This window comes from Fimicolochytrium jonesii (genome assembly GCF_025526975.1).
Source record: "Fimicolochytrium jonesii strain JEL569 chromosome Unknown EV422scaffold_13, whole genome shotgun sequence".
Lineage (NCBI taxonomy): Eukaryota > Fungi > Chytridiomycota > Chytridiomycetes > Spizellomycetales > Powellomycetaceae > Fimicolochytrium > Fimicolochytrium jonesii.
Window position 1 is genome coordinate 694,248 of NW_026515680.1, and position 23,469 is coordinate 717,716.

At 54.2% G+C, this 23,469-nt stretch overlaps 4 protein-coding genes across 4 annotated transcripts; 2 read left to right on the forward strand and 2 right to left on the reverse strand.

Moving 5' to 3' along the window:
- The first annotated feature begins 934 nt into the window (after window positions 1-934).
- On the forward strand, window positions 935-15,909 carry EV422DRAFT_578857 (uncharacterized protein). Its single transcript, XM_053073298.1, has 46 exons — window positions 935-1,298; window positions 1,358-1,527; window positions 1,590-1,729; window positions 1,791-2,082; window positions 2,144-2,395; window positions 2,464-2,642; window positions 2,711-2,820; window positions 2,883-3,023; window positions 3,087-4,072; window positions 4,137-4,481; window positions 4,546-4,749; window positions 4,817-4,885; window positions 4,958-5,115; window positions 5,173-5,495; window positions 5,559-6,406; window positions 6,462-6,524; window positions 6,589-6,747; window positions 6,810-7,055; window positions 7,119-7,399; window positions 7,462-8,002; window positions 8,068-8,181; window positions 8,238-8,345; window positions 8,409-8,535; window positions 8,600-8,748; window positions 8,803-8,919; window positions 8,978-9,091; window positions 9,150-9,458; window positions 9,520-10,200; window positions 10,259-10,837; window positions 10,904-11,661; window positions 11,729-11,757; window positions 11,822-12,405; window positions 12,465-12,788; window positions 12,857-13,481; window positions 13,559-13,722; window positions 13,789-13,956; window positions 14,016-14,126; window positions 14,186-14,357; window positions 14,431-14,619; window positions 14,711-14,756; window positions 14,840-14,878; window positions 14,975-15,102; window positions 15,193-15,297; window positions 15,389-15,482; window positions 15,562-15,590; window positions 15,666-15,909. Exons 1-46 carry the CDS (start codon window positions 1,154-1,156, stop codon window positions 15,881-15,883), a joined length of 11,733 nt encoding a protein of 3,910 aa, XP_052925291.1. The 5' UTR covers window positions 935-1,153; the 3' UTR covers window positions 15,884-15,909.
- A 516-nt stretch (window positions 15,910-16,425) lies between these two features.
- On the reverse strand, window positions 16,426-18,474 carry EV422DRAFT_531436 (kinase-like domain-containing protein). Its single transcript, XM_053070461.1, has 4 exons — window positions 17,909-18,474; window positions 17,629-17,826; window positions 16,769-17,545; window positions 16,426-16,692 (listed from the first exon to the last, which is right to left on the reverse strand). Exons 1-4 carry the CDS (start codon window positions 18,461-18,463, stop codon window positions 16,510-16,512), a joined length of 1,713 nt encoding a protein of 570 aa, XP_052925292.1. The 5' UTR covers window positions 18,464-18,474; the 3' UTR covers window positions 16,426-16,509.
- A 624-nt stretch (window positions 18,475-19,098) lies between these two features.
- Window positions 19,099-20,151, reverse strand: EV422DRAFT_76968 (uncharacterized protein). Its single transcript, XM_053074378.1, has 2 exons — window positions 19,187-20,151; window positions 19,099-19,119 (listed from the first exon to the last, which is right to left on the reverse strand). The coding sequence occupies exon 1, from the start codon at window positions 20,023-20,025 to the stop codon at window positions 19,294-19,296; it is 732 nt and encodes a 243-aa protein (XP_052925293.1). The 5' UTR covers window positions 20,026-20,151; the 3' UTR covers window positions 19,099-19,119; window positions 19,187-19,293.
- Window positions 20,152-21,571: 1,420 nt separating this feature from the next.
- EV422DRAFT_531441 (uncharacterized protein) lies at window positions 21,572-22,847 on the forward strand. The gene is made up of 2 exons (XM_053070462.1): window positions 21,572-22,018; window positions 22,297-22,847. The coding sequence occupies exons 1-2, from the start codon at window positions 21,698-21,700 to the stop codon at window positions 22,393-22,395; spliced, it is 420 nt and encodes a 139-aa protein (XP_052925294.1). The 5' UTR covers window positions 21,572-21,697; the 3' UTR covers window positions 22,396-22,847.
- Window positions 22,848-23,469: the final 622 nt, after the last annotated feature.

The window sequence follows — 23,469 nt, forward strand, 5'->3', positions numbered from 1 at the left end:
TTCCCGCGAAGCATCTCCCGAGTCGACTCAAACCGCCAAAAACCGTACGCAATGTAGTCCAAGTCAGGCCAACTCCACCAACCGGCCTACATCCGAGCCAGTCCTAACAAGTTTCCGATGCTGACCACTCCATTCTACTGCTGCCCTATCGTCAGATTCCCGGACCCCTGCTCGACAGCCGCATCGCGTGCGGGACCCGTGATGATGACCCGCCGTCCATTCGAGATTGAACGGTCCTGGCGAGTCCGAGAAGGGCGTCTGCTCTTGGTGTGTTATCCAATGAGCCTCGTCCTCAGCGTCTTCATTAACGTCAGCGTCCGCGTCACCCTCCGTATCGTCCTCAAATTGTTCCTCTTCATCATTATCGACATCACCTTGAGATGGATTCGAACGTGGTGCATGGGCGTGCTCGACGACTTTTGGTAGCTGCTTCCGGACCTTCTTGTAATGCGTTCCGCATGTTGTAGTGCAATTTCCGCATCGCTTCGAACTTGTCGTGTCTTGCCCTCTCTGCAATCCGGGGCTGAAGCGCATTCATACAGGGATATCGTTATCCAACAACACCCACGTTCAGCGATCATCCCCTGCTCCGGTCCATCGCCCCACTCATCCACCGGCACCCTTCTCGTCCCGACATCCGGGTGTGCCCCATTCCCCCCCCCCCCCCCCCCCCCCCCCCCCCCCACGCGCTCGGCCTTCCCCCTCTCCCTCCCACAAACCCAAGAGCGTCTGTCAGCCCCACCAGTGCTATAGCAGCCGTATTCCGAAGCACCATATCCCAGGGAGAGTCCTAGCGTATGTAAGGCGTTTTGGGCTCGGTGATCTTCATCGTGGTGGATTTGGCGTTTCCGTTAGTTGAAGGTTTGTTTCGTCCCGTCTTATGCATCTTATGCTGGAAGACCTCCTGCATGTAACGTTGGCAGAACAGGAAAGGAGGGGAAAGGATCGAAAGACGCGGCGCTTTGTCACTCACTTCTCGTTCGAGAGAATTGGCCGCCACGATTGCCTCCATTGGGCCTCCATTTCCCAGTGGTGCCCATCCACGTTGCAGGCGGTCTCACTCAGTCATACGGCCGGTGAACAGGCACTCAAACGGTACCTGTAGTGTCACATACCGTCGTCTGGAGTGCACCGCTCCGGTTTGCAAACAGGCATGTCTTCAGACAACCTGGAAAGTCTGAGGCGAGGCTTACTTGACCTCAACGGGGCAATTGAAGTCAGGCGTCAGGACATAAACACCAAAGCGCTCGCCGAAGACGTCCTGGAGGCTATCGGCTCGCTTGACAAACCGGACTTTGGTGAGACATCCTTGTCGACTTGTGGTCAAATGTGCTGCAGAAATTGAACGCTACTTCAGCCCTAGCGAGCGCTTACATCTTCGACTCGGAGAATGGTTTGTTGACCTACCTCCGATCATCTCGAGGCCGGAAGGAGCATGAGGATGCGCAGGCGGTGCTCCTCAATGCGTTGGAGCGCTTCATGTCGGCTTCGCCTGCTTCGTGCCGACCGTATACAGCGGAGATACAGGTATGCGGCTTCTTCCGCCAAATCTTGTTGCAGGAAGGCGCTGATGTGGTGGCGATCAACAGACGGACTGCATCAATGCATTCGATTCCGCGAAAGCTGCTAGAACGAAGGATGCCTCGTTGATGCCACTGAATGCGTTGATCGTTCCGACGATCGGAGCGGGGGATGCAGAGAAGTTGCAGGTCAAACGGATTATTTCCTTGTAAGTTGGTGGATGGGGAAACGCTCTTGTCCCAAGTCGATACTCAAAAACTCGTCGTTAGCTTCTTCGATGTATATGTCAGACAGCAGAGTAAGCTGGGTGCCTTAGTGAAAGGATCTATCCTGAAGCTCCTAGCCGCCGCATGTCGCCACCACTGGAATGTAGTGGAGGGAAATCTTCCAAAACAGATGGACAGAATGCTTCAACAAGCCATTTCAACCCTATTTGGCAAAGACCCGAACCTGTCCTACGTAGAAAGCGCCCTCAGGGCACTCGACGAGTTCATGTTTGTATACACCGACGTTGACCTCACCGCCGTCTTCACAATCATCAAAAACATCTTGGGCCTATTGGTAAATACTTCCTCACATCCTTCCGGCGTACTCGTGTCCTCACCTAGACCCACATATATAGAGCTCAGCCGATACCTTCTCCCGCTACGGCGTCTTCACTGCCACCATGCAGATAATAATAGATCATGCGACCTCTTTCAAATCGTTGTTGTACAATCGCGCTATGGACGTGTGGAATGATCTGAGGGCTGCGTGTACGAACAGAAACTCGGATGTGTCGAGGTTGGGGTACCGCGCAATGGATTCGTTTCTGGGTGCTGTTGCGTTGGTGCTGAGGGAAGATGAGGGGGATGAGGCTAAGCGGTTGTTTTGGGTTCGTCGGCGCACCTGCACCTTGAGTGGGGTTCATGTCGAACATTTGTTGATGATACTTCGTTATAGTGGTTTATGACTCGCTTCGGCGAGTTGATCGGCCAGGAGCTGACATACAAGGACACATCATTGGCTGTCCGTGCGTATGGATACTTTGCAGCACCTTGCCGACGTCACGGAACGGCTGAAGATCTCAGAGGCATCCTCGACACCCTGATGAAGAAGAGTGCCGCGTTGCTTACCGCAAAGTATGCAGCACGGATGCGACTTATGGAGTTCGTTGCGACTTGAGCTAAACTCGTTTTGTTCGCGGAAGTCCGACACAGAACCGAGACGAGAGTGTGCACGTCCCCTCGTTCCTAGAAGCGTACTCGTACATGGCCGAGCAACATGCGGAAGCGGACAAGAAATTTTACCTCGCTATCGGTAGGCCAAATGCTGCATCGATTGACTGGTTTGGCACATTGAGCTGACGCACATATCGCTAGCTGACTTGAGCAAGAGCATGCTGTTGCGGTATCCGTCCATGAGTTCGGCGTATCAAGGCCTTAGCGTGGCTGCACTGCGGAAATTGTTGTTGATCTTAAACAGGCAGGGTCCTGGGGGGCGGAATGTGTGGTCGACGACAGGTATGCGTGCTTCTGAACGAGCTTGTTGAGTAGTGGGGATTTCTGACCCTTTGGCACTTGCAGCCTACGATGCCCTCCTCCTAACTTGCTCAACCCCCAACTCCGACACCAACATGGAGTCCACCCGCTTCGCTTTCGATGACTACATGAACTTCTGGATCCACCTCTTCCGCAGCCCCAGTGCCGAATCCCACATCGACCCTGCCGAAAAACAAAACCTCAACCGCATGCTCTACGACGAAACGGTCACCGCCATGCTCCAAATGGCCGAAAACCTTAACCTCAACATTATCGAACCCGAATCCGAGCCCACGGACGCATCTGAGTTGGCCGTGGTGGTGACGTACGCGAATCCTGCGGATATAGCCATTCTGAGCAACCTGACCCGTTTCGCCGACCGCTTCCTCACCGACGTCCAGTCCCGCAACTTTGCGGCATGGCTATATGTCGTAGGCGACCGGTTGATCGAGCTCTCCCTCCGGAACCCGATGATCACCAGCATATACAACCTCCTCAGCGTCGTGCTCAAATTAGCCGCCTCGCTAGATTTCTTCAAAGACGTGCTGAAACCCGAAACCCTTGGCGCGCGCGAAGGGATGGACGAGGAAACGTTACCCACAGCAAACTCTAGCCAGAAATCGGCGCACCTCCTCTTCAGCAGCTACATCAAAACGGTCGCGGTCCGCTCAGAAGGGTTCAAAGACGACTTACTCGCGAGTTCCCTCCGCTTACTGCTTTCATGTCCCACCGATCTCGTCTCCGTGCGCGCGTTAACCGAACCCCTCCGCACTGCATTTCGGTTAGGACTCTCCTACCAACCCCTCGCGGAGGCGGCGATCACGGCGTTGGAGCGGTGGGTGAATGATATACCTACCGCGGTGCTCAGGACGGCGTATCCGAAGATTTTGCCGGCGTTGGCGGATTATCTGCTTTTGGATGTGGAGCAGACGGCGAGGTTGGAGAAGAAGAAGGTGAAGATGAATAGGGGGATTTTCCATATGAAGGGGGTTGCGGCTAGTAGGATGCGGATTGCTGCGATTATGAGTGAGGTACCGTAAACTTATCGAAGTAACATCTTGATCACGATATGTGTTCTGATATGGGTGAGGATAGACGGAAGACGCTTCCGCCCAATCCTGCGCCATCCGCCTCCGCGTCATAACCCTCCTCGGCAACATCGGCACCTCCAACCGTCTCATGCTCGCCGGGTTCCGCGAAAACCAGCAGATCCTCGCCTGGGACACCGAAAAACGGCTGGCATTCGATGTCCCCTTTGCGGAAATGAGCTGCAGGATTTATTTGGACGATATGTTGCCAAGAGTGATTGAGTTGGCGGAGAATTCGCCGGATAGGAAGACGAAGGTGGCTGCGACGGAGCTGTTGCATGCGTTGGTGTTGCTGATGATTGGACGGAGCGCGAAGCAGTTGAGTGGGACGGGGGAGACGGAGGTTAAGCAGGTGAGTATCACATTTTCTTACCATAGGATGTGATGTAATATTCACGTCGATCCACCCCCCACAGAGCCCATTCCACAAACTTTACAGCAAAGTCTTCCCCGCGCTCCTCCGACTAGCCATCGACTTGGACACTGTAACGCGCGAGTTGTTCCGACCGCTGGTGTTTCAGATCATCCACTGGCTCACTCGGAACGCGCGGGCGGAAAACCCGGAGACTATGGCGATGTTGAATGTTTGTTTGGAGGCTGTCAGCGGGACCAATGGGGCTGTAAGCGTTCTTGTGGATATGTCTCGGTGTGAGGTGTGGGCGGTTTTTGATGGAAGGGTTTTGACAGCTGCGGGATTTTGCGGGTGAATGTATTCGCGAGTTTTTGATCTGGTCTATCAAGCATACGCCACCAGCGGTAAGTCACTCGACGGGCAGAGAGTAGTCGGGATTGAGTATGTAGCTCAACCGTCTTTTGGTTGGGGGTCAGTCCAGAGGCCAGGATCTGGACGAAGACCAAGACCACGAAACCAAGACAGTAAATACAAAGTCCCTCCTGAGGCGCCTATTCCGCCTGCTCTCCCACAGCAGCTCGCAGAAAAGGCTGGGCGCGGCTATCGCGTTCAACCGCATCTACCGCGTCCTGCGGTATGTATGCACAATCCTCCCGCTTCCGCTTGACCTTCACTAACATCTCGATCCCAGAGAAGACGACGCCCTAATGAGCGAATTCCTCTTCCTGACCCTCTACAACCTCCTCGGCGCCCTCCGGCTCGCCGACCAAGACCCCCCCGCCTCCGGCGTCCATCGCGAGATCAAGAACGCCATCGGACACTGCGTGAAGATCCTCAAAGCCAAAAAGGACGTGTTCAATCGCGTGTATAAGAAACGGCGCGAGTTTCCGGGGCTCAGAAGGCAGGATCTGGATGGTCTGCTGGATTGGATCTTTTTGGAGATTGGGAAGCCGGAGTTGGATTATGCGCAGATGATGAAGGGGTTGTTTATGGAGATTGTGCCGTTGGTGTCTAGTAAGTGCCGTGTAGGGGTGACCGCTCATGGGAGTGTTATCACCAATACTGATGTGGATTTAGGTCCTAAGTCATGGGTCGGGAAACGCATCAAAGCGGATTCGAACTACGTGCCCAACATCCTCAACAACAACCTCCAGAATGTACCGAGGGGATTGAGATTGTCTGAGCGTCGGGCCAAAAAATGGGTCGGACGCCTGATTAGTTCGCTCGAGGGCTACACGTTCTTGCTGGATACTCGAATCCTTGACGGGACTTCCATTCTTAGCAACAACCGCGTCCTGCTGTCGGCAATAACCTTCTTCGTGGAAAACTACGCCCTTCGAAGCGAGGAACCTGATCTAGACCCTCAAGCTCGGCTACAAGCCGACGAGCTCCGTTCTTTCGCGACCGTTCGCGTGTTTGGCATACTGGAGGCATTGTTGCAGAGCGGCACCGAAATCCCTGACAGCGTCGGCCTATGGACCCCGCATTTCTTCCGTCTCGTAGCTTTAGTGATCTTCAAACCAGCCGCCGCGGGATTTGCACCCGAAAGCGAGGACGTTAAGAGGAATCTACCTTTGCGGATGGTGTCTCTGCTTCGACTCATTCCCACATCGACGCTCCGCTTCGACTGCATCAGAGATGTGTACCTTGCGGACGACTGCGACATTTCGAGTCTAGATCTCACGGACGGCCGAAATCGGCTCGCAATCAGTCAGAGCGTTATTGGGTTGCAGCAGATTCAGAAAGCCGGGTTGTTTGCGAAGTTTATGGAGAGTACTGATGTCGATGTTTACAACCAGCTGTTTGATGCGACCAGGCAAATGAGGAAGAATACTAGTCCTGGAACCACTATCATTGTCGGCAATATGGTTGAGATTTGTTTGGAGAGTGAGACACACCGGGAACGCTGTTTTCGAGAGCTGCTGGTGGGTTTTGGGTGCAATATTTGCTTGTTTTCACATCTGATGCGCTCGTTACCAGGGTTTGGAAAGCAGAAGCAAGTACGAGAACGGCATCGCGTTCTATCAGCAATACGGGAACCATGTGCGTAAGAAGGTGCCACAGACGTATGCCCGTTGATCTTTTACTCACTGGTTCGGTCATGTAGATCAACCCGTGGATCGCGCGAAATCTTGGAGCTTCGATCCCGACATTGGAAAAATACCTCCACCATCCACTCGTCAGCGACATACTGCGCTGGGTCTCCAACTACCTGTTGGTCAATCGTAGCGCGAAGGATACTTGTCACAAGATCTTCATCGACCAGGTAAGGTTTCCTTGCGTATCTGCGAACACACCGAAACGTACGCGCTAACGATTGGGAAACAGCTCGTCGGGAACGATGGTTTCGTACGGAAAATGAGTGAAGTGTTTGACCCAAGTGATCTGCTCCAATTGTGGCATATGATTGTTCGGCTGGATCCTGGCATCGTTGCGAGAACGCAAGGCACACGATTTTGCAGGATCTTCACACAAGTCTATGTTTCATTCCTCAACTCTTCGAACCCACGGCCTTTCTTGAATGATGCGTTTGCATTGCTTTCGGTTTTCTTGACACCGGAGAATGCTGAAGAGGTGAGAATCAGATCGCACCACTCTCATCTTTCGGGAGGTGGCATATTAAACCCTGTGTCACAGGTCGAGAACAGGCTAAGCAAAATCGTAAACGACCATTTCCCGCTTTCTCCGGGCGACATGAAAGAGGGCTCGTCGCAACAAGTCGACTACGCGCAGAGCATGGCCACATTACTGGACGGTCTTGGAACCCTCAACACGATTGTGATCGCAAAAGTTTTGATCATGCATATTTGCATACATCCGAATCACCCCTTTGCTGAGCAGTTAGGGGAGCGACTTGCGAATGCCGGGCGCCGATGCCCGCCGAAGGACGTCGGGAATCTGCTTGCATTGTTGTGGAGGTGAGCAGCGAAAACTCTGTCGATACATCCGCCTTCATGCGGAAGCTAATGCTTCGGGCTAGTTATTTCGGTGATGCCACTATTCCCGCGGACTTCCGGAAGAACGTCGTGCGCTATGCCTTACTACCGCTCTTGCGAGCCTCGTCCCCTGACTTCGTCGCGAAAACGTTCGAGCAAGAAATTAACAATATCATGACTATCCTAAAACAGACATTGTCTCCAAAGCCCTTGGATCTACTGATGAGCAAAACCGCGGGCTTCGAACTACTCACCACATGCTACCAGCACAGCGACGTTAGCGCGCTGCACAGCGCCGAAGGCATTGTCATGCGTGCCTTCATCAAAAAGTTCCCGGACACCCCGAATGCCGATAAACCCAACGCCCTGTCTGTTGCAATCATCCGGCAGGCCGAGGATGCGCAGAAAGAGCGCATTCCGGACATTCCCAATGCGCGCCAGTTGGGTCTAGAATTCCATCAGGCGGCTTTCAACGCCTGCTGCGCGGTCTTTGCTGCAACGCAAACGAAAAACCTCGAGTTCTTTTTGGTGAAGAAGATCTTTCAGCGGGATGCACCTCATTGGAGCAACATCGTGGACATGGAGGTAGATTGACTGAACAAGTTGATGCGAAGTGTGGTTGAGAGCTCTGACATGTCCATCCTCAATAGGAGAATGTTGAAGACGTGCTTCAGTTTGAGATCCAAAACGACGCAAACGCAGCGGAGCAATCTACTGGCAGATATGTATCAACGCAGTTCCTTGCAGAGAGCAGTTTGAGTCAGGTAAATTCAAATAGCTCTATCTGCGCCTCCATTCGCTAATGCAAAAATCGTTTCAGACCACGAGCTTGAGCATACCAGACGGAGCCTTCACTCAGGAAGCACAAGAGAATGGGTTGGAGAACAGAGCTCTCAACCACGCTGCAAGGGCAGATCGTGCACGATACGTAAGTGCGGCACACTGTGGTAGGTATGGCTTGACGAACCCCCAAATGACCTCCGATCCTTAGATATACGGTCATAACCCATGTACGGGAACAGTTGTGGAACTGATCTCGAAGGTGTCAGGCACGGTACAAGATGGTGCGAGTATGCCAGGTTGGATGACCGAGCTATTGGAGAGAATGCAAATGAAGGGTAAGACCTTGGTGGGAAGGATACTTTTTTGCTGTGGTGGTCCGTAACAGGTGACTTTCACCAGGCACACCGCTAAACCTTCGGGTGTACATTGCGGCGATCGTTTTGAACCGAAAGGAGCTGTTCAGTGCTTATGCGGAGCAGTGGTGGAGGCCGGTCGCCGAAGTGATCCAGGATTATCCATACTCCAACGGCATTGGCCCCATGATCCAGGTTAGCCCCATGAGTCTTTGTTCAATCTGGGAATACCGATGTAATTCTTCATAGAGTCTTTGCAACGAGCTTCTTCTTTGGGGCGGGCACCTGAGGCATGGCAAGACCACGACGGCGCACTTTTCCCCGCCAGACAAGTCGCAGTCTCGTGCAGTCATCTACGGCATGATGGTAATTGCACCCCAGTGTTCTTCGCGCATATCGTTGTTGACTGGACGTTCCGCTGCAGCGAGCATTGGTTGGGGGTGCAATCAGGCCAAAGTCGATGGCCGAAGTGAAGCGCAATATGAGTATCATATCAGCATTCGTTGAGATGTGGAAGCATCTGATGACCCCTACAACGGTATGTCCATTCCATTTATCGTTCTCGTTACCGTGCAAATTTGACATCTTGCATCTAGGAGGAGATACTAAACTGCATAAGTGACGGCGAAAAGAAGATCAATGAGAAAGACAAGAAGGAACTCCTCGCTGGCATTCTGCTGACTTCCGTCTTCATTCTGAACGATATCAATCCATTCGATGTTGGAGGATTAGGCAATCGGAGTATGTCAGAGATGCAATTCTGGAAGATCTTCTTGTCGCTGCTCGACCACAAGCGGCGCGACGTATATGCCTCTGCCGCGGAGGTCTTTGGACGATGGTTGGCTCTCGTTCAAAAGCAAAACCTGGATCTGTATGAACTGCTTCAGACGGAATTGCAGCAGCGGGTGAGTCCTGGCGAGAAAGTATCTTTTTATTTGAACGACCGAGTTGATTCGCTGCATGCAGATATCCTCCCTGAACGGGATCAAAGGAACCGCCGTCGATCAAGATCGCTTCATTCAGACTTTAGCCAGCCTGAGCACCGGTTACCCAGAGATTGTCAAAGGATCTTCCAGGGACCTGCTGTACATCTTTCCTCGCCTGAGTGGAAAGCTGCGCGCCCGATGCCTATATGCAATCTCATCATGTGGTCCGCAAATCGAGAACATCTTTGAAGACCTTCGCGCAAAGAATCTCAAAGACCTGATCGCGCAAAGGGACGAGGAGACTCAACGGCTCATTTTGGTCATTTTGTACAACCTTGTGCCTTCCTTGACGGTGGATCAGATATCCTACTTCCTTCCGACCATGCTGAGGACCTTCAACAGTAGCTCCTCCGAGCTATGCAGAACGGCGTATTTTAGTCTGTTGGTGCGCATCTACGATCGGTTGGAAGATAACGACAACCTGAGGAACAAAGTCAGACTGGCCATCCTCGAAGGCTTGGTTGACCCCCTCGAGGAGATCCGAAGCGGCGTCGGCACTTTTTTGAATCAAGATGGGCAATTAGGAAACAAAGACATATATCAGCGCACGCAATTGCTACTGGGAATGTACGACCCTCAAATCGAGAGTTCGTTCTTGCATTTTGTCACTTCATTCCTGTTGGACGCAACCAAGGAAACTCCGCAGTATACTGCAAAGCTGGTAAGCACTTTTCGGCACACCGACATAATCCTGGTTGCAAACCCTCATCCATCATCAGTTCGACAGCGGGCTACCGGATGCGAAGTTTGTGGATGCTCACATCGACGTCTCTTGGACCCCCGCCGGCTCAATGCAGCCAATCTTCGCTGCTACACAAAACGGCAATGCTTCGCTCGCCACTGGCACTCCCGCATCTCAGTTTGTTCGTGCCACTCAACAGGCGCAGTGGACATTGACCCAGGACATGAACCCAACCCAAGCCCGAGATGCATTCTCAGTCGTCGAGTCTGAGGTTTCGCTCGCGCTGGGGAGTCTTCAGGACACGTCCTCAGGGGCGTCTCTAGGAGGTCGTTCCCGAAGGACGGAGGTTGACGTCCGTCGACATTACGCTAACCAGTCGGAACGACAGAGGCGAATCAAGCTCCAAACTCAAATGTTGCAGAAAGCGGCGCGAGCAAAGACCGTTACGCTTTCCCGAAAGTATCGAATCGGAGAGCTTCCTGACATCGAGATCGGACACAAAGAAGTCCTCGCCCCTCTTCAACATTTGGTCACTAGGGATGCCGAAGTCGCGCAACATGCGTTCAGCGCGCTTCTCACGGCCATAGTTGATAATGTTGGCGTAGGGCATGGAAAGGTATGAAATAGAGTTTGGCCAGTGGAGCTAGTGTACCGTCGTTCTGATATGATGTTCTGTTTGTAGAGGCAGCGAGAGAGCGATTCCTTCCGCACTGCCATCGAGGAGGGATTGTCACGCATCATCTCAACTTCGACAAACTTTCACCCTCCAATGCTTGCTGCGGCATTGAGGTCAATGTATTCAATGTCTTCAACGAATTTCGATCCCGTGGCCTTGTCGCGTGCTAGCGAACAGAGTTCCAATACGCAACTGGGCGTTTCCCTACTGGAGCAAGCACTTCTGGCTGGGAAAGCCCCTGCGACGAAACGGCGGCGCACTGATGACGATGTGGGTCCGGGCATCAACAAGCAGCTCTGGCTCCGGCTGGCGTTCCTGTACAAGTCGATTGCATACTTCAATGTGTATCGAAGCATTGTGGAGCATCGAATCTCGACTTCGCCGTTTGTGAAGGAAGCGATCGCGGCCGAAACCATGAAACAGTACGACAACGCTCTCCAGAAGTACAAAGAATCACTGAGTGGAGAGCGTCAGGACCGAGTTGACCAGTACGAGCGGGACATTTGCCACCGCGGCCACGGGGAATGCTTGGAAAATCTCGGCCTATGGGAGGCTCTTGCGGAGCATGTGATGGAACATGTTGATAATCAGACTCAGAACCTGTGGAAGTCGGAGAATGTCGACCCGTACCTGGAGCAGTTTTTCAAAGCTTATCTGCGCTTGCGAGATGGAATAGTTGACGAATCTGGGATCTTTATTCCATGGGAAGGAACGAGCCCGTTGATGTCCTTGGTAAATGTCGGATTGAACGATGCAACCAAAAAGTAAGGGCAAGCACAATTTCTCAGCCGTTTTGGTGATTCATGCCATTGATACCTCTCCCCCCTTTAGAGAGCTACTCGAGAACAAGTTTCCGGAAGGTAGGCGTGGTCTCGGACAAACCTGGTCAATGCTTATGACTTACGCAACGTTGGGTGTCTCTAGAACTGTGTCTGTTGATGCTCTCCTCTGGTGACCTGCAACGGGCTCGTCACTACAGTCAGCGCGCAATCGACGGCATCCTGGCCTCCTTCACAAGCCTACACCCGCTCGCATCCGAAGCTCGCCAGATGCGGCTCTCATCCCTGCAGATCATCGTGGAAGTTAAAGCGTTTGTGGATTTGTTGGAGTCTCGCGGAAACACTGACTTCGGCGTGAAGGTCGGGAAGTTCTTGGCGTCATGGGACTCCCGCAGTCTCTCGCCCTTGCAGGATCCCATGCCGTTGTGGCTTGATGTGGTGCTGTCGCGAGAGCAGATACTCGAGCAGTTCGGCAGGCTGGACCTCATGGATGTTGATCAAGCGGCTCTCCAACCCGTTCTCACTAAATTGCATAAGGGGATCAGGAAAGCGGCTACCAAGCAACACAACTTCGTGGTTGCGGAGCGGTATACAACCGCGTCTGAGGACTTTGATCCGGAGGTATCCCTTGCGACCTTGAAGCTGGCGTACAAGCGTTTGATATACTTGGACGATGTGGCGAAAGCGGAGCTTGCATCTCGCACAGTCGCGAGCTTCTCGTATTACTCGGTAAGCAATGTGCTGACATCGCTTGTTGGAGATCAAAATGCTGATGGCGGCGCTCGCAGGCTAGGATCGCATCCCTCGACACGACATTGCGAGCCAAATACATGTTCCTGCAAGGCCGTCTGTTCGACGAAATCTTTAAGGGATTGATCGCGAGTGAAGACTTCAGTTCGACCCTGCAAGGCAACAAATACATGCGCAAAGCTCTCAAATCTGCAGGAGGTGGTCGCTCGCCCAACGCATCTGGATTACTCGCTTTCGCCATCGAAGAATCACTGAAGTATTTGACCGAAGGTGTGACACTTGCACCGAGCAATAAGCGGCGGATGTATCTCGCTACGCACTGCGATTCCATGGTTCGATTGAAGGAGGATTCTCCGGATTCGGTGAGTTGGACAGAACATCGAGAGGCCATCTAAAGCCTTCTAGCATCTAACTTGGTCACGTTTGCCAGCCGTGCGATTTCGATCTAGCCCGATACGCTGTCATAGCCACCGAACACACACTCGCAGCGATGCAAGACGTTTACGCGCCCGCCATCGAGATTTTCCCCCGCCTCTTGCAGCTCCTCCACACCTACGACGGCGTCGGAAATACCTTCCTCCAGCTAGCAACAAACGCACCCGCCTGGACATTCCTCCGCTGGCTTCCCCAGATAACAGCTCTCCTCGACAAACCCGCCGCCACCGCCCTATTCCCGCTCATGCACAAGATCGCCGCCGAATATCCCACCGCGGTCTATTTCCCGCTCTCCATCTCTAGCGAGCAGTATGTCCTCGACGACCCCAACCGGTCCAACAACGGGAAAGAGGTCGCGGCGTTGAAGGAGGTTATCCATTCGCCGCTGCTGGACAAGTTGAAGATGGAGTTGAGGAGACTGACGGAGCCGGTGCACACGTTCAAGGATTGGATTCAGGAGACGCAGCCGTTGCTTATGACCAACCCGAAGGACTCGAAAGCGATTTTGGAGCTGTTTGAGGACATGAAGGCGTATTGTTTGAACACGGACCCGCACGTGGCTGGATCGATTGGGATGGCGTTCGCGACGAAGTACTCGGCAAAGATCTTCCAGTTTTGCGGTATGTCCACTATTTCCAATGGCGGTTTTGTTGTGGAGAGCGATGTGTTTATCTGACGCGGGGCACATTTGGTGCAGGCAAGGACGGCAGAAAGCTTTTGACGCTGTCCAGCAAGGATTGGCGAGAATTCAATGACTACTGTAGGAATAATATCTTCAAAGAATCGTTGCCCACGGGCATGATGCCGTTGAAGAACTATTCGCCGTGGCTTGCAGCGTTCAATGCCAAGGATTTCGAAGAGGTATGGCCGGGATTCTCGCTGCCATGTGCTCACAATGCATTCTATGCTAACAAGGTTTTGTCGCAGGATCTCGAGATTCCCGGCCAATACACAGAGTCGAAGAAACCTATTCCCGAAAACCTCGTCACGATCTCCAGTTTCCAATCGGAGGTTTTGGTTATGGCATCCATCAGACGGCCGAAACGTTTGACTATAGTGGGATCCGATGAGAAGAACCAGCATTGGCTGATTAAGGTAGGATCTTTTATCGGAAGGGAAATACGACGCACCGTGGCTCACTGTTCATCATATAGGGAGGCGAAGATCTCCGACTCGATCAGCGTGTGCAGGAAATGTTCTCCGTCATGAACAACATCATGGCGAACGATTCTGGGTGCCAAGATTTGCAGCTCCGCACTTACAAAGTATGAACCGATTGCGCTCCCTCATGCCTTCAATGGCTGACTAAACCGTCCATCGCCAGGTGGTCCCAATGTCAAGAAACCTCGGCATCCTCGAATGGGTCGACAACACCAAACCCCTCCTGGAAGTGATGCGCTCCGTCCCCGGCTTCAAAGAAGCGTTTGCCAACGCGCTCAAAAAGCATGACGAGTTCGTTCAAGCGCATGGGGGGAACAAGAAGAGTCTCCCTGAACGTGAGTCTCATCGACTCCCATCGACTCCCACCTCACAATGCAACTCACCCACCATCCAACGTTGTACTCCTAGAACACTGCAACATGTTTAAAACCGCCTCCGCGCGGAAAACCGAAGAGCACCTCGACAGCGTGACCCCGCGCGAACCGTACCTGAAGAGGTGGATGCAGAAATTGGCGGCGAGCCCGGAGGCGTTTTTGACGATCCGGGGGACGTTTGCGAGGAGTTTGGCGACGTTGAATATTTGTTCTTACTTGCTTGGTAAGTGTAGTGAGGGGTGGGATGAATATGTTTGGGGAGCGGACGGGGGGTGGGTAAAGGACGGTCGCTGAAATGAGGGTACTGTCGGAAGGGATTGGAGATCGGCATGGAGAGAATTTCTTGATTGATATGAGCAGGTATTTTCTTGTGCATTAAAGTCCATCGTCATGCGCCATATGGGAGAGCCTAACCACCACATCCGCCCTTTCCCGTATCCCAGCGGTCAGATCATAGGCATCGATTTCGGTCACGCTTTCGGGTACGTACCATCCTCCATCCACTACCTTCTCCCCCAGCACATTTGCAAGATTAAAACCCATATTTACATCTGTGATCTTCCGCCACGCACACACAGCTCAGCAACCGAAGTCCTTCCCATCCCCGAACTCGTCCCCTTCCGCCTCACAAAGCAGATGGCGCTCGTGCTCGAACCGCTCGGCGTGCCCGTGTTGTTGCAGGACACGATGATCAACGTCATGTCTGGTGCGTATATACGCGTTCGCGGTCAATATCTTTGCATCATGGCCGAGTCTCGTTCATCTAATCCCATCACGTTTTCAATGCATCACATAGCAATGCGCTCCAAAAAAGAAGTCCTGTTGAATGTGCTCAACATCTTCATCAAGGAGCCGTTGATGGAGTGGAGGACGTTTGCGCTTAAGCAGGCTGCGAGACAAGGTAATTGCACCCTCCCTACCTCCCATCTCCCCTGCATCTCCGGGGTTTGGAATGCAAGTGAGGGGGCGGATGATTTACGCGATGGGTTTAGGTAAAGGAACGTCGCTGTCGACGACACCCGCGGAGGGCAGCAGCAGCTTGAACGCCCCGGAATGGTATCCGCAGCAGAAGCTGGATATCGCGCGGTGAGTTACCCCAGATCGATGCCGGTGTTAGAGCGGAAGAGGATTTGAATCGAATTGATTTTTTTTCGTTTGTTCCCAGACGTAAATTGAACGGGGAACATCCAAGTCGTAAGTCCCCTTCGTCACGTCCCCCCGTCCCATCCACCCCCACCTAACCACCCCGCACCACCTCCCCATCCCCAGACCTAACCGCGCTAGAACTGCAATACGGCCATTCCAAAGAACCGTGGTTCTCCGCCGCCCGCGACATTGTCCTGGGCAAAGACGCGACGCACGGCAAGCGGTACGCGGTGGGACCCGTGTGCAAGGATGTGCGCGAGCAGGTGGAGTGTACCGTTGAGCAGGCGATGGATGCGAATGTGTTGGGGAGGGCTTATAGGGGATGGGCTGCTTGGGCTTGAGGGGCGGGCAGGGTGTATACCGCCGGGTGGGTAGGGAGGGGTGTAGGCTGGGGTGTAGGGGAGGTCTTTCTTCTGAGGAGCGGCGTATAGACGTATTCATGTCATGTCATGTGCTGAGATACCCTATGTGAAGAAATCATATCGGAATCTACGTCCATGTACAAAAAATGAGTCACAGCGACGAAGAAGCGACCAGAGCGACCACCTCGTATCGACACTTCCTTCTGGAGAACGCAGGAGGAGGACATGTAGCACCAGATCACCAAAGTGAAAAGCCGGCATCGTATTCACCAGCCCATACACTATTACACTATCCAAGAAAAACACACTACGCCCCAGCGAAAAACCGACACCAGAAATGCGGGAGGAAGGAGAGGGAAAGTGAGGGGGGGGGTGAACAGAGGTGAACGCTACCGCAAATCTACGTCAAAAAATATACAACCAAACCCAACCGAAAATATACACCTCCGCACGCTCGAAAAACATGCCGTGAACAGAGGGGTTGAAGGGATAAGTGTCAAAAAAAAAGGGGGGGGGGGGGGGGGGGGAGGGCGGGTTCTATATACACAGTGTGGGGGGGATACGATCATGGCTCCCATCGTCGGCCCGGGGGGCAAGGTAGCGTATCACTCGGGGGGCTGAAAGTACACGCGGAACATATCCTCGTTCCTCAGCCTGCTGTCCGCGACGACATAGTAGACGTGCATCAGCAGGGCGGGGAAGCGGGAGGTGAAGTAGGCGACGAAGCCGGCGGGGAGGGTGCCAAGGGAGTGTTGGACGTCCGGGGGGAGGTCCTGGTAGTGGTGTTTCTACGAAAAAAAAAAAGTCAGACATCGCTACCGGGGGGGGGGGGGGGGGGGGGGGGATATACAATCGCCCCGTTACCTTATTCCGCACGACCCTCAGCAGATCCCTCACAACCGCGCCATCGTACTTCCGGTACTTGCCCAGATTGTCCAGCAACGCGCGGTCGATGCGTCGGTACCAGTCCTGCCCGACGACCTTATGGGCGCCGCGCTCGAGCATCTTCAGCAGCGGGCTCGGCGGGTCCCTGGGCTCGATCTCCAACCTGTCACTCGCGTCCGCCAGGAAGTTCAGTCGTTTCGTTGGGGGCCAGAAGAACGGGTGGATGAGGACGTGTGACGTCGTTGGTCGCTTTAGCGGGTCTTTTGCGATCATGCGGCGGATGAGATCTTTTGCTTCGATGGCGGATTCGGGGAGGGTGTCGATCTTGTCGAGGCGGTGGTTGCCTTTGAGGATGTTGATTTCGCGCGCGAACTTGTCGCCGAAGGGGTGCGAGCCCGCGGTGAGCACGTAGTGGAAGACGCAGCCGAGGGAGAAGATGTCGATCGATTTGGTGATCCTCACCGCCGGGTTGGGTTCTACTCCACCACCGTTCCCGGTTGAATCGGAGGATGAGGAGGAGGAGGAGAACGAGGATGTGGTGGTGGTGGTGTTGCTGGCGTCAACGGGGATCGGGAACGAGTTCTGCGCCAGGATGCATTCGGGAGCGCGCCACCCGACCGTCCCGCCCGCAGTGTGGTGGGTATGGTGGAACGAGGACTGGTCATCCCCTAACCGCTTGCCAAGTCCGAAATCCGATATGAGCACACGCGGGTGAGCCCCCGTTTTCGAGTCCTTATGTGCTCCCACCAGGATATTCTATCATTGAAGCATGGCTAGAGATCAGCATCCCACACCCCCCAAGGGTATCACAGCACTCCGAACCGGATATATCCACAAACCTGCGGCTTGATATCCCTATGCACAATCTTCAACTCATGCAGATGATGCAACCCCCTCGCAATCTGGAACAGCACCGACGCCGGCTTGAGCCGCATCCGCAGCGCCGAGATCAGCGCGTCGTTCGGTTTCTCAATCACGTCCGCCAGGGACGCCGGGCAGAGCTCGAGAGCTATGTACATGAAGCCTTTTGCTTTTTCCTGTGATATCAACACATAACCCATCAATGAGTATACGAGAGATCACAAAGGGCAGAGAAAAAGGATGCATAACAAAACATACCCGATAAAAGTACCGCACGACATTCGGATGATCATCGCTCTCCTGCAACATCCTCACTTCATGATCCGCAACCTCATAGAAATCCAACAACAGCCGCTTCACCGCCACATCCCTGCCTTGGAAGGTTCCTTTGTACACCACCGTGCCGTGGGAGCCGTAACCCAGGACTTCGTCGCCGACGGTGAGGCTGGAGAGGGAGGTGTGGCCGAGGGTTGAGGGGAGGGATGATGTGGATGTGGCGGTGGGGGTGGGGGAGAGGGCGTCGGAGGTATCTGGGGTGGTGGGGAGTTTGACCTTTTTGGAGGGTTTCTTCTTCTTGGGTTTGGACGTGGGTGTGACGGGGGGTGATGCGCCCCGTTCGGCGGCGCTGTCCGGGTCGTCGGACGTTTCCCCGCTTTTGATTTGGCGGACCTCCACCATCGCTTCCGACGGTCCACCCACGTCAACCGGCGTATAACTCGACCCCGCAGCGGTCGAGAAGACTCTACGCACGTAGTTCCTTCCCCATTTAGCGACACACGCCGCGAGCACCGCGACCGCAAACCCCACCCGCATCGCAACCCATGCCCACCCCCTGCCCCCGCCCATCTCCAGGCCCCGCACCCACCCCACAAATCCGCGCGTCTCATACTCCACTAACGTATGCGTCCCCACCAAACACCGCGCAAGCATATCCTCGCTCGGGTTATTTGCTCTCGCGCAGTAATCAGCCCCCGCGGCGGGTAGGGAGGGGACGACGGAGGATGAAGCAGCAGCGATGTTGGGAAAGTTCTTTTCGGACATGATGTAGAAGCTGCCGTTGTGGTGGCCGACGTAGGCGTCTTGTTTTGTGAGGGCGGAGAGGGAGGGGGCTGTGGGAGGGGAGGCGGAGGGGTAGGCTTTGGCGAGGTGGAAACTGGGGGTTGTTGTGGAGGATTCTTGACCGATGTGGAAGGCGGCGACGGCGGGGCTGTCGAATTGGAGGCGGAGGGGATAGTCTGTGATGTGGTCCGAGGGAGAGTGAGTTGAACTCGCTGTGCATGATGTAGGCGCGTAATGGGTGCATACCTGTTCCTTGTCCATGTACAGTCAACCAGCCATCCGCCTCGGCAGTGATCGAGACGTCTTTTCGACCCGCCGGGCCAGACGTCTCGGAAGGTGGGGTTGCCAGATCACCCAGTACGAGATCTGGTGCGGTGGGCGCCGAGAACTCGCCGTAGGTGATGTTCAACCTGGATATGTGTGAATGGAGATGAGGACATGAGGCTGCTGGGTTGGCGGCAGAAGGCGACAACATACCTCAATTTCGTATTCTTCTTATCCCACATGCTCAATACGTATTCTAGAAGGAAGTGAGATCCGTCGTCAGATGCCATGGACTCACACCACCTCCGGAACCCCCACTCTCAAGTCAAATGATACTCACGCGTCCGCCCGATATACAAGTACGACGTTTCCGCCGGCCCAGGTAACCTCGCAGGCCCCTCCTCAGCGCCATCCCCACCAAAAGTGCGAAGCACATCGCCAGTCAAGGGGCTCACGGCGAGGAGTCGGTTCACTTTTTTGCCCGTGAAGACGTAGTCCCCGAACATGAAGGGGTGGTTGTCGTCTACGATCTTCTTGATGGGGAGTGGGAGTTTCCTTATAGCCTTCCCCGGCTCATAATAGTACAAATCCCCGTTGCCGGTCGGTTCGGGGATATACAATCCCCTAGGCATATCCTCGTCTCCATCGAGATTCCCACCCACAAACGGGGCGACATCCGCGTTCCCTCCATCCCCATCCCTTGCGACGACATCGGGCACGGTCGTCCCAAACCCGTCCTCGTCGTTTCCGTTCATTCTATCCTCAGCCGCAACATCCCTAACATCCACCAGCGGGCCCCAAGTATCCCCTTTAGTCCACAACACTGTTCCCGTTGGTTTATGCACGGCATGAAGCGAGCCGTCGACGGTGGTGACGATAAGGATATCTGTTGGGTGGATGTTTTCCTTGGGGAGGTCGGGGTCTGGCGGGAGGAGGGCGAGGTGGGAGAGGTCTTGACGGGTGTAGCCTGGGGCGGAGTTGGAGAGGTGTGGGAGGAAGGCGAGGAAGAGGAGGAGGAGGAGGGAGGTTAGGGCGGAGGTTAGGGAGTGCATTGCAAGGGGTGGGTGGGGGTTGTCGGTTGGTTGTGGGTGAAAGAAGGTGTGCAAATGGTGTGCGGGCGGGTGTTCCTTTTCAGTCTTTTCAGTCGTTTTCTTTTTTTCTGAGGGTTCAGTGGTAGCGGCGGGGGGCACGGTGGCCACAGCGTACTGTAGGTGGTGGTGACTCTCCGTATGTAGTGTATGCGGTGGTGGGTAGAGGCCTCTAGTCTCTGAGGAAGAAGTGTGTTTGGGGGACGGGGTGTGATAGATGGCCCCCTCAGATGACAGGCCGCTCTCAGTGCGCTCTCCTTCCTCTCTTGCTTGCTATCCCTCTATCCCTCTACCACTCTCGCTCACCACAACCACCAGGCAGCCGTCCGCTCAAACCAAACCCCTCCCGTGGCTATGGAACCGAACACCGCAGCATGCACTGCTCACGTACGTACCTTCCGCCGCCGCCAGAGACCCCCTGTTCGAGATTCACGCCGCCATGCTACGTACCAAACTTCACACCCGACGAGAGACGCCACCTGAACATCGTTCTTTGCTCATACAAGGACCGCCCGGAGGCAGGCGGCAGACCTCTCTTCCACAGCTTACAGTGCGGCCTTCTCTCCGATACTCGTCTCTGGCAGGCACATCGTCTCTGCCAAAAATTATGGATATTGCAAGGCGAGACGCAGACAGCGAGCTAGAGGCCATGCCTGCAACGTTCATGATAGCGTTCCTGCACTGTTTGGACTTTGCACCTGGACTACCAACCGGAGGACGCACATCCGCGGAAACGGCAGCGGCGGCAGCAGGCAGTGCCGGCGATATCGGACTCGGATTCCAAATGGACGCCGGAAACGTTGCTGCAGAATGTCAACGCCGTTTTCGGGTCGGTCTCTCTTGACGCTTTTGTTCCACACCAACCTCTTTTCCACAAGCAACATCCTTTTCCTCTTGTTGTGATTATTGGCACGGGCTCCTCAAAACGCATTCCGACCCATGACCCGCACCCTTACGAACGGGCCCAGGCATTCCGACCACGGAGACGACGGGCGATGTCATCCTATGGCAACGGATTCCAAACTCAAAGCACTTTCGTATGGGTGTCCTATAAGTTGGAGATTCCGGAGCAGAGGGAGGCGTTTGTGGGGTTGTTGCATAGCATCGCGTCGTTTTTGGAGGATCGTCCGCCGGCGTAAGCGTAGACTGAGGGCTGATGAAATGCGGTATAGGCTTGATGGACGACACGGAAGTAGTTGAGCATCCCTTTCCTCTTGTGTGTCGTCTATCAAGGATATCTCGAACATCGCAAGTCCCGGTCTGTACCTCTCAAGATCAACATATCGTCTAGGTTTTGGAGACGAAGTGTCATGGACGGGTGTGTGTTTCACTACGGGATAGATGCAAGTGCGAAAAACGGAGGAGCCCGCATACCCTCGATCCATTCGAATCCTTGTGTCATGTTCCATGTCATCGCAATATATTTGTTAGCTTGGCCCATCCTTCAGTTGCAGGAGAAAGAGGTGAACGGCGGCTCCTGATGTAGTTTAAAGCGCTGGCACGTGACGTGCGTTCCTTTGTGTGCCCGGCTGGTTGCCCTTTCCGCACGTTCGCAAAGCAACCGACCGACATCTTGCAAACCCAGCAACCCCCCCAGGCGAATCAGCGCATTACGAGTGATCACCAACACCCAACAATGCTGTCCTCACTCACAGCCCTCCGCCTCCGCCCACCATTCCCAGCCTCCCCACCCCCATCCCTCCTCTTCCGCCCCTTCCTCCGCCCCGCCTCAGCCAACACTTTCACAACCCTCTCAACACCCATGCGGTCAACGACCCTCCGTCCACTACCACACATACAACCACTACCACAACCACACCAGGGGTGGAGTATGAACGGGACGCTACTGCAGCAGACACGGGGAAGCAAGCATCCGTCGTATGGGGGCAAGAAATTGCCGGGGTATATTCTGCCAAAGTTGAGGGAGAGGACGAGTGGGTTGAAGCAGAAGCTGAAGGTGGGTTATTGTCCCGGCGTGTGTGGGGGCTAAGGGGTTGGACTTGAGAGTGAGGAAAGGATGGGTGGGGACTGGAACAAATCCGAGGTCGAGGGCGGACGATGCCCGAACAGCGATCGAATCTATGGGACCGCTGAGGGCTTTCCTTGCGACCGCAGAACGAACTCTGTGCGGTTGTGTGATTCTGGCATTTGGACCTTGCGACCCGCTTTCGCTTCCATCTCCCATTCGCATTTACCAATTTACCGACTCTTCCCTGATTTCTCTACGCTCAATAGATGAAATGGTTCAGAATGAAAATCGGCAAAACGGGCCAGCGGCCGAGACGTCCGCGCTACGGGCGGGACGATTTCATCCTTAGCAAGATGAATTTGTAGGGAACGGCGGGAGGAGTGGTTGCGCTTCATATATATATCTGGGGATTTGGTTATGGAATAGATAGGATGTTGGGGATGAGACGGTGAGGATGTGCGGGAATGTTGTTGGGCAATGCTGACCATTCGGTGGTGGGCTGGGGCCGGCCGGACGGGATTTTTGCGATGACTTTTCGAGAACTCGGCATGCTGAGGATGCGACCCCAGCTAATGCCGACAGGTATAGAGACGCACCGCCGCCCACGTGGCCTGGGAATTCGATATATGTCTGTATCTCACGCCAGCGTGTGTTGGAGTTTGATTGGGACGAATGTACGGTTGTACACAAATTCGGATGGATCATGGCCGAGTAGGAGGTGGTTTGGATGAATAATGACACGAGATTTGCCCAAAATGAACGGAAGAAAGCAGCTCTTTCCTGTTACATCTGAAGCATCCGATGCAGAGCATTCCTCCCGCATATCGTCATCGCGAACCCCGCACCATACACCATCTAACACCCAATATGGCCTCCGTCGACCGGCGATGCTTCTTCGTCTCTGAGAATACAAACAAGGATGAACCCCATATTCCCAAACGGTCGAAATGCCCCTATATCTACATGGAGTACTCCATCGGTCACTGTGTGTACACACAAAGGCTTGACCGCCAGACCCCAGACATCTGAACCTTCTTCGGCCGGCGTAGGGACGGCAGTCTACTCCATTCCTCTGGAGATGAAAAGCCAAAGGGGGCGGTTTCGATCGCAGAAGATGCTGTCAATAATGCTGTCATTCACGCTCCGCTCCGTTCTTTCCGCTCTCCTTTTTCCTCGCAACCCCTCAGGCACAAAAAGCATAACACTTGGAAACTCAGCGACTCACACTGCACATCCCAACCTTGCTTGGTCACTTCCGTTAGTACAGGTGTTCCAAGCAGTACCCGGGCCACGCCATTCCCGTATGGCCGCAGGCAGGAAAGTCCGCTCGCTTCAAAGAGCTTAACCGTCATCAGCTGGAGCTTTCAGAGAACCGAGCTGCCCCCAAACCGCCACCGCCTCCAAAACCTGAAACGCACCGTTTCCTGTGAGGGTGGTGG

Coding starts and splice junctions, on each gene's coding strand:
- EV422DRAFT_578857 (XM_053073298.1), top strand. CDS start 1,154: ATGTCTTCAGACAACCTGGAAAGTCTGAGGCGAGGCTTACTTGACCTC. Junction 9,092..9,149: donor ATCTGATGACCCCTACAACG/GTATGTCCATTC, acceptor TCTTGCATCTAG/GAGGAGATACTAAACTGCAT. Junction 14,879..14,974: donor GATTTCGGTCACGCTTTCGG/GTACGTACCATC, acceptor ACGCACACACAG/CTCAGCAACCGAAGTCCTTC.
- EV422DRAFT_531441 (XM_053070462.1), top strand. CDS start 21,698: ATGCTGTCCTCACTCACAGCCCTCCGCCTCCGCCCACCATTCCCAGCC. Junction 22,019..22,296: donor GGTTGAAGCAGAAGCTGAAG/GTGGGTTATTGT, acceptor TACGCTCAATAG/ATGAAATGGTTCAGAATGAA.
- EV422DRAFT_76968 (XM_053074378.1), bottom strand. CDS start 20,025: ATGCACTCCCTAACCTCCGCCCTAACCTCCCTCCTCCTCCTCCTCTTC.
- EV422DRAFT_531436 (XM_053070461.1), bottom strand. CDS start 18,463: ATGCGGGTGGGGTTTGCGGTCGCGGTGCTCGCGGCGTGTGTCGCTAAA. Junction 17,546..17,628: donor ATAGGGATATCAAGCCGCAG/GTTTGTGGATAT, acceptor CTTCAATGATAG/AATATCCTGGTGGGAGCACA. Junction 16,693..16,768: donor TGAGGGTCGTGCGGAATAAG/GTAACGGGGCGA, acceptor TTTTTTTCGTAG/AAACACCACTACCAGGACCT.